The 18,671-nt window shown below is 52.0% G+C and overlaps 1 protein-coding gene across 1 annotated transcript in view; it reads right to left on the reverse strand.

Annotated features, from left to right (window-relative positions):
- The window catches only part of Ttc7a (tetratricopeptide repeat domain 7A), a 108,358-nt gene extending 91,868 nt beyond the window's left edge, over window positions 1–16,490 (reverse strand). The window contains exons 1-3 of the mRNA XM_036170431.1: window positions 15,999–16,490; window positions 6,964–7,127; window positions 4,099–4,267 (exon numbers count right to left, since the gene is read on the reverse strand). Of these exons, the coding sequence (XP_036026324.1) occupies window positions 4,099–4,267; window positions 6,964–7,127; window positions 15,999–16,185 (520 nt within the window). The 5' untranslated portion in view covers window positions 16,186–16,490. The remainder of the gene's footprint in view (window positions 1–4,098; window positions 4,268–6,963; window positions 7,128–15,998) is intronic.
- Between the last annotated feature and the right edge of the window lie 2,181 nt (window positions 16,491–18,671).

Below are 18,671 nucleotides of genomic sequence, written 5' to 3' on the forward strand. Positions count from 1 at the left end.
CTAGCGGAGGAGAGGCAATAGGCTGAATAACCTAGGAAACTCCTGTGCAGGGGCACTTAAACTGTCCAAATGCAACGTCAGGGGTCGTGCATAAAGTGTAGAAAGAAGGCTGTGACCAGCAAGGGCAATGGCTGCAGAGAAAGAAAGAGGACAGAATTCCAGAAATGGAAGGTCTTTTCATCAAAGCATCTTCCTATTTTAGTGGAGGAAATGTATGTTTGTATTGTTTTTGGCTTCTTTATAATACATTTATTCATCTGTGTGCACACAGCATGGGAATCAGAGGACAACTTTCAGAAGCAAGTTCTCTCCTTTCACCACGTGAGTCCCAGGGGCTGAACTCGGGTCCTCAGGTGTGCTGGTTTGAATGGGAATGGCCCCCTTAGGCTCCTACATCTGAAAGCCTAGTCACCAGGGGGAGGAACTCTTACAGGGTTAGCATTAGGAGGTGTGGCCTTGTTGGAGGAAGTGTGTCACTGGAGGTGGGCTTTGAGGTTTCAAAAGCCCACGCTGGTCTCCCTCAGCTACTTCTCCAGCACCACACCTGCCTGCTGCCATGCTTCCCACCATGATGACAACTGTAAGCAAGCCCCCAATTAAATGCTTTCTTTTATAAGAATTGACCTGGTCGCCAGATGGTGGTGGCACACGCCTTTAGTCCCAGCACTCGGGAGGCAAAGCCAGGTGGATCTCTGTGAGTTCAAAGCCAGCCTGGTCTACAGAGTGAGACCCAGGACAGGCACCAAAACTACACAGAGAAACCCTGTCTCGGGGGAGGGGGGGGGGATCGCCCTGGTCATGGTGTCTCTTCGCAGCAACAGAATAGTTGATGAAGACATCTTGCTTGACAAGAGCCCTCACTCACTGGGAATGCCAACAAACAAGAGGGCCACTCTGCCAGTCCTCTATTGTTTCTGAATGAACCTGACATGGACAATACTTCTTTTCACCCTTAGAGAAATTGAATGGTCATCCTATAGACATGCTGTTTGTTCTTTAAACAACAGAAACCCAAGACTACTACAACCAGCCCGCTCTCGAGGTCCCCAGTGAGGTTTAGGGTCATCATCTCTGCCTCCCTGGGAACAAGAGCCCCAGTCTGATAAGGAGGTGTACCTCAGGGCCTTCTAGATGCTCTGAGGGCCACACTGCCAAGTCCCTCTGCTCTGAAGGGGACGATGGTGAGCTGGGTGTGCTTGCACAGATCTGAGGACGGGATAGGGAGATCAGAAGCCTGTCCCGAACCCCAGAAGAAGAGGAGCAACTCACATTTGACCCCATCAAGTCCCCCAGGCCGGCGAGTTCAGGCTCCCCTCTAACACAAAAGCTCTGGGCTCTCCCTCTTAGCCAGGTGTGCACCGGATAGCACCACATGGAACCTCCCAACAAAAGGGTCGTGAAGCTGCTGGCTCCATGCTTAAAGGACTTGCTGTATAAACAAAGACTGAAGCTTGGACCTCCAGAACCCACAGAAATGCTGGGTGGGCATGACAGCCTGCCTGCAGTCCCTGTCTCAGAAGGCAGAGACAGGATCCTCAGGGCCAGCTCTGGTTTGAACTGAGAGACTGACCTTGTCTCCACGAATATGGCAGAAGAGCAATTGAGGATGAGTCCCAACATCAACTCCAGAGCCCCACATACATACGTGCACACACAGGCACGAGGACCCACATACACACACACACACACACAGACACACACACACACACACACACACACACACACACACACACACGTATCCATGCCTGAATGCATGTAACACACACAAATATGAGCACCCAAAAATGGTAAAGGGAAAAGAGAGCTACAGTCTGACAGGCGGAAGTTTCTGGAACTGGGTCAAGCTGGCTTGTTCAGAGACCACCCAGAATCAGAAAGAGCCCCAGCTGACAGGCTTCTGGGGCATGGAGGATGCTAGTCCCAATAGAAGCTAACTGGTGTCATGGGAAAATGGCTTCCCTTCCATCAACCTGTTCCTTTATAACACAAGGATTTGGTCTAACTCCTTTCTGCCTAGAATTCTGAGCGCTACATCAGAGGGTGTCTCTGAAGTCTGGCTGCCCAGGTTTCAATCCTGTGCTGTGAGCTCTCTGGCCAAAGCCACTGCTCCAACCTCAGCTCCTCATGTATAACACGGGAAGACGAGAGCACCGATTCAGGGGTGTGCAGATTCAGGTGAGGTCACCCCTGACTTGGAGTGAGGAGGTAATGGCTATTAGTACATGACGCAGTGAGCTTGGGGCTCCTGCCATCACTACCCCCGTGCTCTCAAATGAAGTCAGTCCAACAACCAGCCCTTCCCATCTCCTTTGGTGCCCTGTGGGTGAAGAGACCCACCAGACCCCACAGGTTCGGTTAAGTCACAGCATGCATACACTGATGGCCTTGTGCGTGGTCTCGAGCACACGGGGGGGGGGGGGGGGGGGGGGGGCTCAGGCAAACCCCAACATGCCAAGCAGCAGGTGTGGTCACTGCAACAGGACAGGGAAGACAAGCGGAGAGCAGTCTGGCAAGGGGCAGGGGTGGGCACATGCAGTCACTGAGGGATGGGGAGCCAGCACAGCCTACAGCTGAGCGGCCCGCGCGAGCAATGCCGGATCCTTACCTCCCTGGCAGGATCTCTGACCACCAAGACTGTGTTCCCCCAAGAAGCTGGAGGCATGCTGGAGAGAGTAGAGAGCAGGACACAGAGAGCAATATGTACTGAGCAAGGCTGATAGGAGAAAGGCCTGGAAAGAGCCCCAAGGGCAGATGTTCAGTTCAGGACATCCACAGCTGAAGTGGTTCCCAAGAGACCCCCAAAGACCTGAGCACCAAAAACTGTTCACTTCCCGCTAACCAGCCAGTGCCACAGGCACAGAGTGAGGTGAGCAAGCTGAGGATGAAGGCCCTTCCAGACTGGCCCTTACCACGTGGGTACTTGCTCTCCAGCCCACCTGCCCAGGAGACCAATGCGGTAGGCTTCCTAGGATGATGGGGACCCAATAGGGAAAGGACTCAAGGATCTGAGGCCCCTCCAGCCGGAGTCTAGGTTGGCCATAGATGTTACAGTTACTCCTATGAGGACCCAAAGCCCACAGAGGAATGTGTCTGTGTCGGGACAGGGAGCGAACACGCGCTTTCCCATGCCAGCATCACAGACTGAAGGTTCTGGTCCTCACTCCATCTGGGTAACTTTGGGCAAGGTACATTTCCTCTCTAGGCCTCAATTTCCCCATGTAGAAAGAGGGTACCACATACTCTACCAGTGCCGGGCTCCAAATCCCAACAGAAACACAGGTGGCTTTTCTAGATGTTTCTCTGAGGGTTGATTTTACTGGAATGGAGAGATGTTCAAGCATCCCAGAATTTCAGTAACAGTCTGGGAGGAGAGGATTTCACTGCCACTAAGACCCAGGGCAGAAGTGTACCCCGTGAGTGAGTGAGTGTGTGTGTGTGTGTGTGTGTGTGTGTGTGATCAACACAACCAGGAACCAGTCCCCTTCAGGAAATTCCTCTCACTGATCCTGTGCCCCTATGTTTCTTCTAGAGTGTTCTTTGCCCTGGGAGGGTTGAGAGCTTCTCCGGGACAGGAAGTCTTTATCCCTGGATCTTCTCTGCCCCTCTGTTCTTCCCCTCTCTGCTCACAACAGGGCCCCACACCCGGAGAGTGACAGATCCCAGCAGTGCGGATCACTAGATAGAGCAGCCCTGAGTACGGACGGGCATGCCCATTAAGGTTGCTCTTGACCTGGTTATACAACTCATCGGCCGTGAGAACACTAGGAGGCCTGGTATCGCAATCTCCTTCTACAAATAAGTCAACAGAAGCCAGGGAAGGTGAAGAGGCAGTTTGCCCAAGGGCCTCCGGTTTGGTAACTAGTTGTCAACAAGGCCCAAGTGAGAACCTGAGGCCTCAGAGTCCCCGGAGCACCAGGCTGCTGTTCCCTGACTAGCAGTGTGCAGCCGTGGCCTGGGGTTAACGTCTGGACACTACCTTGCAGACCCACCCTCATCCCTGTCCACTGCCCTGTGCTGCTGCCCGCTCTAGACACCTGAGACCAGAATGGAGCAGCTGGGCGGTGGGTGGGGGAGACCCAGACAGCTGTGCACAACTACCTTTGATGACGAACGTCTCTGCCAGCAGCCGCATCTGGTACAGGGGCTTGTTCTCCACAGACATGTCATCAATCCCGGCCCGTGCGTACATGCTAATGGCATCCCGGTATGAGCCCTCCACATAATGCAGCTTGCCCAGGATCAGCATGGCCTCACACATGTACTGTGGCTGAAAGGACAGATATGTTAGCAGGTTCCTGCTCCAAACCTCCCACCATGTCCACCCTACCCCCTCCCCTGCTGAGCCCAAGACCCTGCTCAGAACTCTCCTTCCTCCTCCAGGAAGGCTTCCATGATGCCTGTGCCCCACTGCCTCCACACCTGAGTCCACTGCCTCCACTGTGGTTCTTAATACAATGCTATGACATGTCCCCCAATTGCTTCGTGTGTGTGTGTGTGTGTGTGTGTGTGTGTGTGTGTGTGTGTGTATGTCTTAACTGCAGGCAGCCGCAGAACTGGTCCTGTCTTCTCTCTCTTGAGGCCCCCACAAGGCTCTGATCTAGGCTGGCTCCTCAGGAATTCAGCACTTATTCTGAACACTTGAGGACAGGAAGTGAGCCAAAGTTTATGCGTGCATTCGTGAGTGAGTGAGTGAGAGAGAGAGAGAGAGTTGGGTGAAATTAGAGAATTAGGTGAAAGTCTTTAGAAAGAGCCCATGAGGACCCTGAATGGCACGTCTACCCCAGCAGAACTTTTAGAAGGGGTACCAGCCACATTAGCAGCATGGGACAGAGGACAAGAGCTGAAGGTCTGCTGGGTCACTATTCACATCAGAAGTAGGGTTAAGTGCAGAGCATGGAAGGCCCCAGATGCCAAATCCAAACCCTGCTCTCCATAGTGCTGTTTATATGCAAATCTCCACCCTCTCAGAGGACTCTCCAGGCCTCCTTAGGGACTCAGCTGGTCTGCTTGGCCCTGGCCAAGCCACCCTAGCAGGGAAGGTGTTCACTGTTAATTCAGCCAGTCCTGCTGACTGAGAGGCTGAGCTGGTCTGGCTGGGCAGTAGTCCTGAACTCTAAACTCTAGCCTTAGATGTGAGTCTAGTCTATTCTGAAGAGTTCCACCTCTTAAGAGAGCTTGCTACAGTCTTGTGCACAACTGGCCTTTTAGACCAGGCTCTAGCCATTGCCCTTGGCACAAGGGTACTCGGGAGATGACGCTCTGGTCCCAACCCCTAACCTCTCCCGCTGGCAGGAGGGTGATTTCCCAGCCTGCAAGTGGGTAGGTAGGTCAAGGTATCTTGATCCCAGGGCAAGCCTCCACCACTCTCACCATCCTCCCTCAGAGAGGCCAATAAGAGACACGGGGTGAGGCTAAGCCAAGCCCCACGGAAGCCAAACTCCCCACTCCCACTAATCCCTCTGATTCTGGAGACTTCCCATTCCTTCATTACCTTCACTCACTCAAAACCTTTCCCACGCCTGTCCAGATCGTCATCTCTTCCCTCAGCCCCACCTCCTCCTGGAAGCCTCCCCAGCTCCCAGGAAGCTCTCTCCTGTTACGTTCCCACAATGCCTCACAATGCCATGAGGTGCCCTACACATGTATCCTGTTCTGTCTGACTTCTGTTAATGCTCAAAGGCTGATTTTTTTTTTTTTTTAAGCCATGTGCTCATTTCTCCAAAGAGGCCACCCACTTCCTCAGTCATGGTCACAGGTGGCACATCCCCAGAGGGATCCAACCCACAGTGCTTTTGAGCTGTGTGGTATCTTTGCCATTCCCTGGAGAGGTCTCCAGCTACAGGCTCACATCCTCCCTATTCAGTCCCACCTTCCTGGAGGGTGAAGGAAAGACAGCAACACACACCCCTTGTTTCCCATCCCAGGAAGCTAAGGACATCAATAAGGGCAAAGTCTAGAACACAGCTTGGAACTATCCCTGAGAGAAGAGTGAGCTAAACACAGGCCATGAGCAGTGATTACGATCGTGCACATGGGAGGAAGGGCGGCGAGACTCAGGAGGACATGTTCAGGGCATGGTGAGCGGGTGTGGCTGCCGGTAGACCCCTGCGGACTAATGCCAGCGTACGACACTGGCACCCACTAAGTTTGGGGGGACAGCAATACAGTGAAGGGTTCCTAAGACGAAATGTTTACTGTTTGAAAAGCTGTTCTCGGTGCCAGGAAGTATATCCATCCTGATCTTCGTTGTCAAGGTGTCTTTCTCTCTGATGGAGCAATGGTAACCACAGAGTTCTAATGCTATAATGTGATTTTTTTTCCCTAATGTCTTCACTTGACAACATTAAAAATCAACTACCCTGACTCTGAATTTTAAGTGCTCTTGGTCTGTCGACCCAAATCACACAACCTAGCCAAATAAAAGGACTCCTGTAAGACTTCCTCAGGTTAGGATAAAGATTCCTCTGCTAAATGGATCTTTGGTCACTTCTCCTGTCTCTGCCTCATGACCCTGTACTCTCGAAAAGACGCCCCATAAAAAGGAACAGACGAGGAAGTATTTCACTCTCAACCTGAAACCTGTACAAGCCATCCTTTAGTCAGTCCAAGTCTCCTGGTCAGCTTATTTCTTGTCTAGGATTTTTGGGGAGCATCAGAGCCTGAGATGTCACAGCAGACGGAGCCCTATTGGCTAAGTGACCGCCTCTCCCCGGTCAGAGAAGTGGGCTAACAGCATTCCATTGTAAAAGGTCCCTGGGAAGCCTTGAGCATTCCCAGTGGGTGGCAGGAGTTAGCACAGAAGTGGGCTAGCCAGGGCTAAGATAACAGAAGGCACCTCAGGGCTACCCTCCCCATCTCTTCTCCATCAGAGCAACTTGGATACAGAGGAATCCACCTGAGCACACCTGCCGCCCAGAGACCCCAGCCCCATGACCTTTGGAGCAAGATAACCCGGAGACTCACCGGCAGCTTCCCGTTGTTCAGGACACTGCTCAGCCGATCTTTGGCTTCGGTTAGCCTGCACTCATTCTTCTCCAGCAGAGGGATGGAGTCTTTTATTTTGTCATGGTTATCCTTCAAACACTGCTCCAGAACGGCCTCTGCTTGCAGAAGTTTCCCCAAGTCATCTGAAAAGCAGGGCAAGCATCCCCGAATCCTTGAACATGCATGGTAGATAGACATCCTGGGCCCCTAACCGCCCCTATCCAGCACATGAATGGCTCAGGTCCGAGAAATAAAAGATGCATTTCCCATAAACCTAAATAGTCTTTGAGAACGGCAGGGAGTGCTGAGCCAGTCTGGGTAACAGAGAAAGAACTCATCTAAAAAAGCAAAGGACCCAGCCACACCGTGGAAGAGGGAACCTGTATGGTGTGGTTTAATAGCACATTCACTCTCCTGTTTCTGAGGCTGAGTGCAATTGATTTGCTCCATCTCTAGTGACTTTAGTATGGCTTGGGATGACCTAGCAGCCGGAGCAAAGAGTGACTGTGGCATGTACGGTTTCTTGCGTAGCGAGACAGGTCATTGAACATGTCCAGCACGTTTATGTGCGAGTGCCCTCTCACATATAGGAGCTCCTTTGCGTACCTCATTACCCGGCAAGTAGCTTTAGACTGCGTGATTGTGCTTCCCCCTACCACAATGAAATTCCAATCTTGTCACCACTACATTCCTGCTACCTGTGACAGAGGGACAGGGACACACACACACACACACACACACACACACACACACACACTCCCCACAGGGGAGCCAGATGTGCAAAGCTCAAAGTCCAACAGCTCAGGTGGCTCTGCTCACTGCCTGCCCATCACCCCGATAAGGACTATTCAATGGAAGTGCCTAATAAATGCCTGTCTGATGAATCAGAGCCCTGGCTCTGGGAGAGGGAGCCAACAGACGCAGGGGTTATGTCAGTTCTACAGTGTCTCTAGGAACAGCCGCTCTGTCTCACCTTTTCAAGATGCTTTCAGGTGCCACACTACTCCATCCTGAAAAATCACCGCCTTTGCTCAATCTCCATCTCTAAAACACAGAGCACCCTGCCCTGAATCCCAGCCACACAGTCCCTTGAGGGTTTTGTCCCAAGGAGGCACCCTCAGACCCTTTGCTACCAACCTCAAGATTTTAAAAATTAACATTTTGAGGACTTGCCTATTAAAAGTACCCCTTTCAAACTATCATCCAGTGATAATGGAGCATACGCTGAAGAAACTTCTACACGGGGCTACTTGGCAACATCCCATAGACGCATTTGTACGTGTAAAACAACCTACTCATAATTCCTCACACAGCAGCATTTACACTAGCAAAAAAAAAAAAAAAACAGTAATAAGTATGACTGTATGTCCACCAGTGGGCAGCTAATTAAAATTCCATATGTCCATAAAAAGGGACACCCTTCAGCCACAAAAAATGACTGAGGATGCTTTGTATGTGGCACTGTGGGAGGAACGTCAACTTGAACAGAGCAGAGTGAGAAAGAGGCAGGCAGATCTCGATGAGCTTGAGGTCACCCTGGTCTGCATAGTGAACTCAAGACCAGCTGGAGTTACATGGTGAGACCCTGTTGTTGAAAGGAAGGAAGCAGGTAGGGTGAGCAGATCCTGGTAGTGACAGAGCAGTATCAGATCTCCGCAAGTTCCAGGGCTAGCCTAGTCTAAAGAGCGAGTTCCAGGCCAGCTTTATGAGACCCCGCTACACAAGAGGGAGAAGAAAAAAAGAAGAAAAAAGCAGTGTGCACAACAGTGCCGGCAGTCATAAGCCACTGTATGTTTGTCCATGCAAGTGACAGAACACATACATACACACACACACACACACACACACACACACACACACACACACACTCTTGAGCACTCTCGTCAGAAAACCTTGGGAACAGGCTGAAGACGCAGTGAGACTTTCCACTCCTTTTGACACCTTTGGTAGGTTTGAACTATGTGAATATACTACCTACTCAAAAATAAAATTGAAATCAACCCAGGGCTGAAAAAGGAGAGCTTCACTTCCAAATCTCAGCCCGGAAAGTGGCAGATGTCCAGCCAGGACGCACGTTGCTCAGGGCTCTGCCCTGCTTTGTAAAACCCACAGTGGGGTTCCAAGCCAGCTCCAGGGAATGTGTCCCTCTGGGGCTCCTACTGGGAGAGAGTCCCGCCCCTTAGCCCCAGGAGCCTCTCTACCTCCTGAAGCTTCACTGGCCACCTTCCCACAGTGTCAGCCACTTCCGCTGTTCACCTAGCCCTCCCAGAGCTCCTGGCCCCTCATCTACCTTTCAGGCCAAAAGAAACTTGCTCTGCTCCCAGAACGCATCCCTCTCCACAAATAGGAGCGTCCTCTGAGGCCACACACCCAGGGTGGCATGCAGCAGCACAGGTCTCGGCTTGTGACACCCCTCCACACGTGTGATAACTTGAGTGCACATGTGGAAACCAGACAAAGCACTGATGATGGACTGAATCCAATGACTTTTTTAAAAAATCAGAAAGATGGTGAAAAACTGTATTTTTTTTTCTTTCGTTTTCATAGGGCCTCATTTTGGGGGGTGGGAAGATCAGAGCAGTTGAGGCTTAACCAAAAACCCTCCCCTCTGCAAAGGGTTTGATTGATGAGCACTGCTCTAAAGTCCCAGGGAACGGGACTGTGACAGGGACACTAGTATTTGTCGCGGGCCTACTAAGTGCCAGGCATTTTTATCGTATGGTTTTATTTAACCTGCACAGCCCTAAAAGGTAGATAATGGTCCCACGCAGTTCACGAGGTCTAGTGATTCGTTAGGGTTGTAGCCAACTGCACAACACAGACCAACAAGAATGTCTCTCCTGCATCTCAGAGCAGAGATCTTGATAACTAAAATAAACAAACAAGCAAACAGATAAACAAACATTTACTTAACGTATGTGAGGGATGGCACGCAGAGGCCGGGGTGCCCACTGGCCGCGTCTGGCTTGTGGAGGTCAGCTGAGTTTCACTTTTCACCACATGGGTACAAGGAGACCTAGGCTGTCAGGCTTGACAGCCCGCACCTTTAGCCCCTGAGCTGCCTTGCTGGCCTCCGATAGTTTAAGCCTAAAGAAGAGTCTGCAGTCTTCGATGTGTGATCAAGCTGAAAGCTGGTAGTGAATCCCACACAGCAGGGGTAAGCGGCTCTCTACTACAGGCAGAGTCAGCCTTGGTTTTGTGTGTGCTGCTAGAGGTGGGTTATCCTGAAGGGGTGTCACCAGAGCCGCACCCCCAGCCCCTCTGGCTGTCTACTCTTATTTCCACCCTCCTCTACCTAATCTGTTGGCTTAGCTGACCCTCACTCAGCAGGTATCAGAATTCATTTTATTTCCTTTGCTCAATTCCTTCTCCTCACTTCCTCCCTTCTTCCTATCCTACAGTTCTTCACTGATAAAGCTATAAAGCTTGTCATTGTCATTGTCAAGTAAGAGTTTGGTGGATAAGCACACCCCTGTCCTCCAAAGGCCAAACCTGCTCCCTGTTCAGGCCTGGGTCAGAGGATCCAGCTTCTCCCGTCAGGGTTATGAAGAAGTCTTCTTGACAGACGCATGGCGACCCCACTCTATGCTTGAAGCCCTTGGCAGAGGTGAGCAGGCCTCCCTGGGCGGCCACATCATCTCCTCCCCTGACCTGTTCTGAATGCCTGTGGCAGCTGGCCTCCTCTCAGGCCTCTAGAGCTCTCCAGGGCAGGTCCCAGGGCTTCCCTTAAAGCTACTGCCTCCTTCCTGGCCTCACATTTGGAAAATACACGTGCCCATTGGCAGCTAGGAAGTGTAGGTCAAGTCAGCCTTCTCTCTCCTCCACTGGCAAAGGAGTTTCTGTGGCTTCCATCCCAAAGGCTTGCAGTGATGAGGCCTTCCCCGCTCAGCCTCGGAGGGGAAGGTGAGCAGGAACACCTGATCTGACATTGAAAGGGCAGCTGTGTTTAAAACAATCTTCCCACTTGAAAAAACAAATCACTCAGCTAAAACCCCAAACCAAAAGCTGGGGGGCTTTGAGAGACAACAATGGTATCCTGGTTACATTTTAATGGGTTCTTAGCTCATAAATGCATACTGATTTAGTAAAGCATGGGACAGCAATGTGCTGAGGAACACCAGTTCAGAGCTTCGAGAGGGCTCAGAAAGTAAAGGTGACCAAGCCTGAAAAGCTGTGTTTGGTTCCCAGGACCCACATGGTGGGAGAAGACTGCCTCCTGCAAACTGTCCTCTGACACACACCCACATGCATGCACACATGCACACACACACCAGCACACACACCAACACACCTGCGTGTGCATGCACCAAATTAAATTGTATGTTAATTTTTTGTTATTGTTATTGTTTTTGTTTTTTTCGAGACAGACTTTTCTGAGTAATAGCCCTGGCTGTCCTGGAACTCGCTTTGTAGCCCAGGCTGGCCTCCAACTCAAAGAGATCCGCCTGGCTCTGCTTCCCAAGTGCTAGGACTAAAGGCGTGCACCACCACCGCCCGGCTGTGTGTTAATATTTTAAGAGTGTTCATGAGTTCATATCCCCTGAAGCTGGTTGGTAATAGTGTTAACAAAATTAAAACACTGGATGGCTGCGAGACAGCTCAACTAAAACTTGTCACCACACCTGGGGACCTGAGCTAGTTCCCCAGAACCTGAAGGGTGGAAGGAGAGAACCGGCTTCCTGCAAGTTGGTAGTTGGTCTGACTTCCACACCTGCCCCTCAAATAAAACAAAATAAAAGTAATGAAAAAAGTTGTTTAAAAAAATAAAAATAAGCCGGGCGGTGGTGGCGCACGCCTTTAATCCCAGCACTCGGGAGGCAGAGCCAGGCGGATCTCTGTGAGTTCGAGGCCAGCCTGGGCTACCAAGTGAGTTCCAGGAAAGGCGCAAAGCTACACAGAGAAACCCTGTCTCGAAAAAAAAAAAAAGAAGTCAAAATACTGAGACAGTTTTGTTTTCACGGGACCAGACCTCTTTGCCACAGGCAGTGGGTGCTCCGTGGTTCCCTCTCACAGGCTTACCAAACACCGGATGTGACTTTGAAGAACACACACAGAGGTAGTAACTGCCTCCCCATGGTGGGAGCAGCCGCATCTGACAGGAAAAAGGCCTGAGGCTACTCTGCTTCAGCCAACCAGCCCAGGAGCCGGCTCCTCCCCTCCTCCCTCCTGGCATCTAGGTTCTGATGCCATGCTCAGTCTCTACAGGAAGCTCTCACACAGCAGGACCTCAGTGAAACAAATAGGACCTCTGGGTTCAGCCACCCCTCCCTTAGTCCCTTCCACCCTTTTCCACATCATGTCACCATCGGTCACCAACTCAGAGTCTGACAGGACAGGAGAGGAGGTGTTTGCTTGGTTGGTTTTTGTTTGTTTGTTTGTTTGTTTGTTTGTTTGTTTTGAGACAAGGTTTCCCTGTGTAGCCCTGGCTGTCCTGGAACTCACTCTGTAGACCAGGCTGGCCTCGAATTCACATCGATCCACCTGCCTTTGCCTCCTGAGTGCTGGAGTTAAAGGTGTGCACCACCACCATCCAGCTAGACAGGCGAGGTTTTAATAATCTTCTAGGCTGGAAAGCTTGCTCAGTGGTAGCAGGGAACCCAACCTTGGCTCCCAGTACCCACATCAGGCAGCTTGCAAACATCCATAACTCTAGCTGTAGGAAATCCAAAACCTTCTTCGGGCCTCCAACACATTTGCATACACATAGACACATAATTAAAATACAGAAAATTATGCTGGGCGGTGGTGGTGCACGCCTTTAATCCCAGCACTCATAAGGCAGAGCCAGGAGGATCTCTGTGAGTTCAAGTCCAGCCTGGGCTACAGAGCGAGTTCCAAGAAAGGCGCAAAACTACACAGAGAAACCCTGTCTTGAAAAAAACCTAAAAAAATTTTAAATAAATAAGTAAATACATAAATAAATAAATAAAATACACAAAATTAAAAATGTAGATCATTTTTTTCTTTGGGGGGGGGTGTCTCACTATGTAGCCCAGGCTGGCCTAAAACTCACATAGATCCCTCTGCTTCTGCCCTCTTCCCAGTGCTGAGATTAAAGATGTGTGCTGGGCTGGAGAGATGGCTCAGCAGTTGAGAGCACACTGACTGCTCTTCCAGAGGACCTGGGTTCAATTCCTAGTGCCCATATGGCAGCTCACAACTGTCTGTAACTCCAGTTCCAGAGAACCTGACACCCTCACAGACATACATGCAGACAAAACACCAATGCACATAAAATAAAGATAAATAATCTTTTTTTAAAAAAAAAAGAAAGAAGGAAGGAAGGAAGGAAGGAAGGAAGGAAGGAAGGAAGGAAAATAAATAAAGATGTGTGCCATCACATCCACAAAAAATAAATAAAAACCTATGCTTCCTAGGCTGCAGTTTGGGGGTTAGTGCCAACACTATTCTCCCCAAAGATAGGTCCCCATTCTCTTGAGTAACTAAGGAATCCAGAGAAAGAGAGTGGAAAGTGTTCTTGCTATTTTTTCCTTCCTCTTTTTGGTGTAAGCGTGTGTGTGCGTGTGTGTGTGTGTGTGTGTGTGTGTGTGTGTAGGTGTGTGTGTGTGTAGGTGTGTGCACGTGTGTGTGTGTGCGTGTGTGTATGTGTGTGTGTGTAGGTATGTGTGTGTATGTGTGTGTAGTGTGTGTGTAGGTGTGTGTGTGTAGGTGTGTGTGTGTGTGTGAGTGAGTGCGTGTGTGTGTGTGTGCACACGCACGTAGGTGTGTACACACATTGGGACAGAGTATCTAGATTTAATGAGGGAGACATTACTCACAGAGCCAAGGAGAGGCCACTGTTTTCCACTGGTCACTCTCCCCCTTCATATTGGTCAGTTCTCATGGAACAGACAGCTCAAGCTTCAGGCCCGGACTCGATCACTAATGCCAGCCTGCTGGCTAGGACTCGTGTGTGAATGAACACAAGCTCTAGCAATGTGCCCATTAGGTGACCTCTTCACTTTGGTGTCCCCACATCAAAGATGAGGAGAAAACTCCTCACTTCCTCACAGGGTTAAGAATTTAACGGATGCTGTGCCTATGTTTCCCAAAGGGGTTCTGTAGAAGGTGGTCTGGTTAGATTTGGAAAATGTGGTATACCTTTCCTTCACCTCCCATTGGGCGAGCACATTAAAAAAAAAGTCCTGCCTGGCGGTGGTGGTGCACGCCTTTAATCCCAGCACTCGGGAGGCAGAGCCAGGTGGATGGGTCTCTGTGAGTTCGAGGCCAGCCTGTTCTACAGAGCGAGATCCAGGACAAACACCAAAACTACACAGAGAAACCCTGTCTCGAAAAACAAAAAACAAACAAAAAAAAGTCCTAAAAGTTTGTGTTGCTCATGGTTACCATTGGTGTTGGGCATCAAACCCAAGGACTCCGCCACTCTGCTCCATCCTCTTAATTTTGAGCATTTTTTTTTTTTTAAAAGAAAGAATTTCACCAATACACAGCCCAGACTGGCCTCAAACTCGCAAGTGCCTTTGCCTCGCAGGTGGTTAGGACTACAGACTCGGACTTTAAAGTCCATCCTTGAATCCATTCCTCTCTTCCCCTTTTGCTCTAGCCTTTTCCTCCCTGGATACTGATTAGCCAAGTGCTGAGCCTCCCTGGAATCTCTAAAGCACAACTTAGGAAAAGCAGTTCCCGGGGGATGGAAGGGGGATGGAAGGAGGCCCTGCTTCCTTGATCGGTGGGGCCAACCTCACTCAGATTCCCACAACTTACAACCGTGGGCATTAATTCTCAGTCCCACTCTCACCAGCCCCACCACATGGGATTCCTACAGATTTTCTGCTGGGCCTGGAAGAGGGAAGAGCTGACACCACCATGCTCAGACCTCTTGGCCTCTTGGGGATCCCTGCATGCAGCACTCTCCTTGGGGCAAACACCTCGCCCTTCCCAAACATCAGGCAGGTCGGCTGCAAGGCCTGCCGCTTCCCCAAGCCCTGTGCCTTTCCCCTGAGCTCTACAATCTGATCCATAATTGCGCACCATCCTGCCTGCGATCAACTCTGGGCGCTCTGCACGGGTGGGCATTCTGTTCTATGCATCTCTGAGAAATAGCACAGATGAAAAGATGTACTCAGGATCCTGGGTTCAGATTTCACAACCTACAGGCTGGATGATGAAGTTATTTACCTATAAAGTTCAGCAAATAGGAATAGCTGTGAGGAGTGATGGCGTGATTAAAGTCCTGGGGACTTGTCCGACACGCAGTAAGCAAAGGCATAGGCTGTTACTGTTATTATAATCTTTCCATCTTCCCCACAGAGGCGTCCTGGGCTGGGTGGTTTTGGGAAACTCTTTATATCCAGACTTACTCTGCCCCTTTCGGAAAAGGTAGGTGTGTACACGCGGGGAGGAGGGGGGCTCTGAACCGCACTCAAGGCAGAAGCAAGGCACCCGAAACAGGATCTGGGGCTGGAGACTGGGCGGGGTTCTCTCTCCGCCCCATCAGGGTGCTTTCCCGCCCCAGCACGAGAGCCCAGCCCAGCTAAACCAGCCCTACTGCTAAAGCCACTGCCAGGGCTGGATGGGGCCAGTGTCCGCCACTGGAGAAGAAACTGGGGCTCGCCGGCCTCGTCTCCGACCTACCCAGGCGCTCAACAAGCCTCGGTCGAAGTCTGCTAGGGGACAGAGCTCGGTTCTCTACTTTTATTGAAGGGGAAATAAGAGAAGACACGGAGGAACAAACTCAGCATGAGGGAGTTTAGGCAGTTAGAGAGGCCAGAGCCCCGTCCAATGCACTCCTCTGATACCCACAGAAACCTCCATTTCACCGTAGGGTTACCTACATGACCTTAACTGGCAAAAGGCACGAGCTTTTTCTCTCTCTTCTCTCCAAACACTCAATCTGCATGTGATTTTTTTCCCCCTCGGGCAGTAAGACTTTCCAAACTGCGGGAGGGTAGCACCGAGCACTAGCTCGGGACGCTGGGTCGAGCAGCGCTTCCTGGGGGAGGCGGTGCTTTTTGCGCACTCGCTGCCGGCGAACCTGCCCTTCCTTCACTCACCGGTGTCCAGAGACATGAACCTGCCGCTCGGGCTGTTTCGCCGGTTGCTACTGCCGCCGCCGGAAATGCCCAACGTCTGCAGATGCCGGACCAGCTCGAACATGCGGTCCCAGTGGCCCTCAGCGCGGCAGCGCTCCATCTCGCTTTCCACCTTCAGGTGGGAGCCGTGCGCGCCCTTCGCAGCCATCTTCGTGCGGGAGCTGTCATGGGAGGTGTGGCGGAGGAGTGGAGACCCGGCCGGGGACGGCGTCCAGGCTGGGGCACACTCGCCAGCAGGGTCACCCGGAATGCAGAGGGCATCCGGGGCCCCAGTGCCAGCGGGGGTCCGGGTGGCTGCTGGTGGTCTGCAACAACAGCAGCGGCGGCGGCGGCGGCGGCGCCCAACGCACCGCCCGGAGCCTCCGGACTGGGGCTGCGACTGCGCGACCCCAAGGAGTCCAGAAGCAGCCTCCGCCGCTGCTGCAGCAGCTCCTGCCGCTGCCGCCGCTGCCGCTGCTGCAGCTGCTGCCACAGCCCCCGCCTCGAGCCCGGGCGTCGCCAGCTGCCGAGCCACCCCGGGCCGCGGCTCCACCCCCGAGTGGGCGTGGCTATCGCCCGCCGGGCCGGGCGCGCTGGCGGCCAGCGAGGCCACAGCAGCCAGGCGCGCGCCGGGCGATCGCGGCCCGCCCTCCGCCGGACCCCCGCCGCTGTCTGGGTGCTCACTTTAATGCTGCGGGGAGCCCGGGCGCCCGGGGGCGCCTTGCTCCCCGTTCCCTCCCCATCCCGTCGGGACTCTCGGCCCGGGATCCTCCGCCCGGACCGCCCGGCTTTGTGTGGTGGCCCCGTCACCGCCACTGCCTGCTGCACGTCACAAATCCGAGGAGCGACGGACGGGACAGCCCCAGCCCCAAGCTCCTGGGGATCCCGGCCTGATGCAACGCGCCGCGCCCGCGGGGCTGGGGACAAACCGGGCGGGCCAAGTCCCTAGGCGATTCGGACGCCCCCGACTTGGAGAAGGCTTGTCTGTTTTAACTGCCGGACTCCTCTTTCCACTGAACTCCCTACTCTGGGTGGCTGGGTTTACTCTGTTGCTCTGGGTTCTTAAAGACGATCCCAGCAGCTTACTTCTTTTTGGTGTCTAAAGGCTGATCAGAGCTGCAGCGAGCGCTCAGCCTGACTCTTAAGGCCAGCGGTGCCCAGAAGTTCAAAGGACTCGGGGCGGCGCTTGGAGGGAGGGGCCAGGACTCTCCAGGCCAGATGGCTAGCATCGTCACCTCGTCCTCTGTGAGACGGGGAATTGAGGGTGTCACTCAAACCACAGCCAACACTGAAAACCCCCAAGACCCGCACTTAAATCACTAATTAGTTATGTCGTCCAGTCCGAAGATTTCCGAGGTGAAGGCCAACTTTTCAGTAGACTCGCCGTCCAGCTCGAAACTGATCGCTTCCTACCTCTCCCAGAGGTCTTCCAGTCACTCCCTGCCCTTCACTGTTGGGAAATTCACTGCTTCAGATCAGGACAGATATAAGGGCTGGAAGGTTTTCGGGTTTATCAGAGCCCAGGCTCCTGACGTCCATCACATCCAGCTTCTCCGTTGATATCTTCCCTGGGAGCTAAATGCTTCCTTCCTGGAAGGCAAGATTGCCTGCCCTTGTGTGCTGCCCTGAGCAACTGGGGTTCGCAGAACTAGGTTTCACCGAGGAGGGAGGAGGCACAGAGAGTGAAAGACTGACCGGCCTGAAAACACATTGTCAACTTGTGCTGGCCACATTGTTCCTGGGAGTCACCCCGCAGCAGGGTTGACAGACACAGGAAACCCCCTCTTTCCTTCCCACTCCTTTGTCAACCCCCAGGGCAAGTACTAGGGGACTGGTGCACAGAGCACCGTTGCTTGTCAGACTCCGTCGTGGGTTTGTGCGCAGGTATGGGAGAGGACATGGAGTTCACGCTTCAGACTTATCGCAAGTGTTCCTCCATGTGCCTGGCCCTTTCTCCGCTATTCTCCGGCAGAGCCAAGACCCCGATCCTCTAATGATTGTCATTTTTCAAGAGAGTGAAAACCTATAGGAAAAAGAAGGAGCAGCTGTGACTGTATTAGTAACATCTGCCGAGAAAAAAAGGCAAATAGCAAAGTGGTGTTGGTTGGATGGAATGGTGCACACTTGCTATATCATAGCTTTTGGAAGCCAGAGGCAGAGGGAATACAGAGAATTCAAAATCAACCTGGACTGCAATAATGTGTTCTAGGCCAGGCGGATCTCTGAGTTCAAAGCCAGCAGGGTCTACAGAGTGAGTTTCAGGATAGTCAAGAGCTGTTACACAGAGAAAACCTGTCTTGAAAATCAAAAGAAAAAAAGGAAGGGAGAGAGACAGAGACAGAGAATGAAGTTTACAGAAGGAAGTGGGGCAGGGGTGGGTGTTTTGTTTGAGACAGGTCTCACTGTGTTGCCCTGTCTGGCCTGGAACTCTCTGTGTAGACCAAGCTGGTCTTACACTCATAGAGATTTGCATCTTGAGTGCTGAGAACAAAGCTGTGTACCAGCACAATGGGCAAATGTGTGTATTTTTTTAGTGAGCAACAGAAACTCTATGGCATGAGGCCTAAAGCAGACCTGAAAGCCAATCTGACTGCAAACTTAATTGCTGTCTCTAGCCCAGGGAAAGGGTTTGCATCTGAACTTCAAGAAAGGCTG

The sequence above is a fragment of the Onychomys torridus genome, chromosome 21 (assembly GCF_903995425.1).
Source record: "Onychomys torridus chromosome 21, mOncTor1.1, whole genome shotgun sequence".
Classification (NCBI taxonomy): Eukaryota; Metazoa; Chordata; class Mammalia; order Rodentia; family Cricetidae; genus Onychomys; species Onychomys torridus.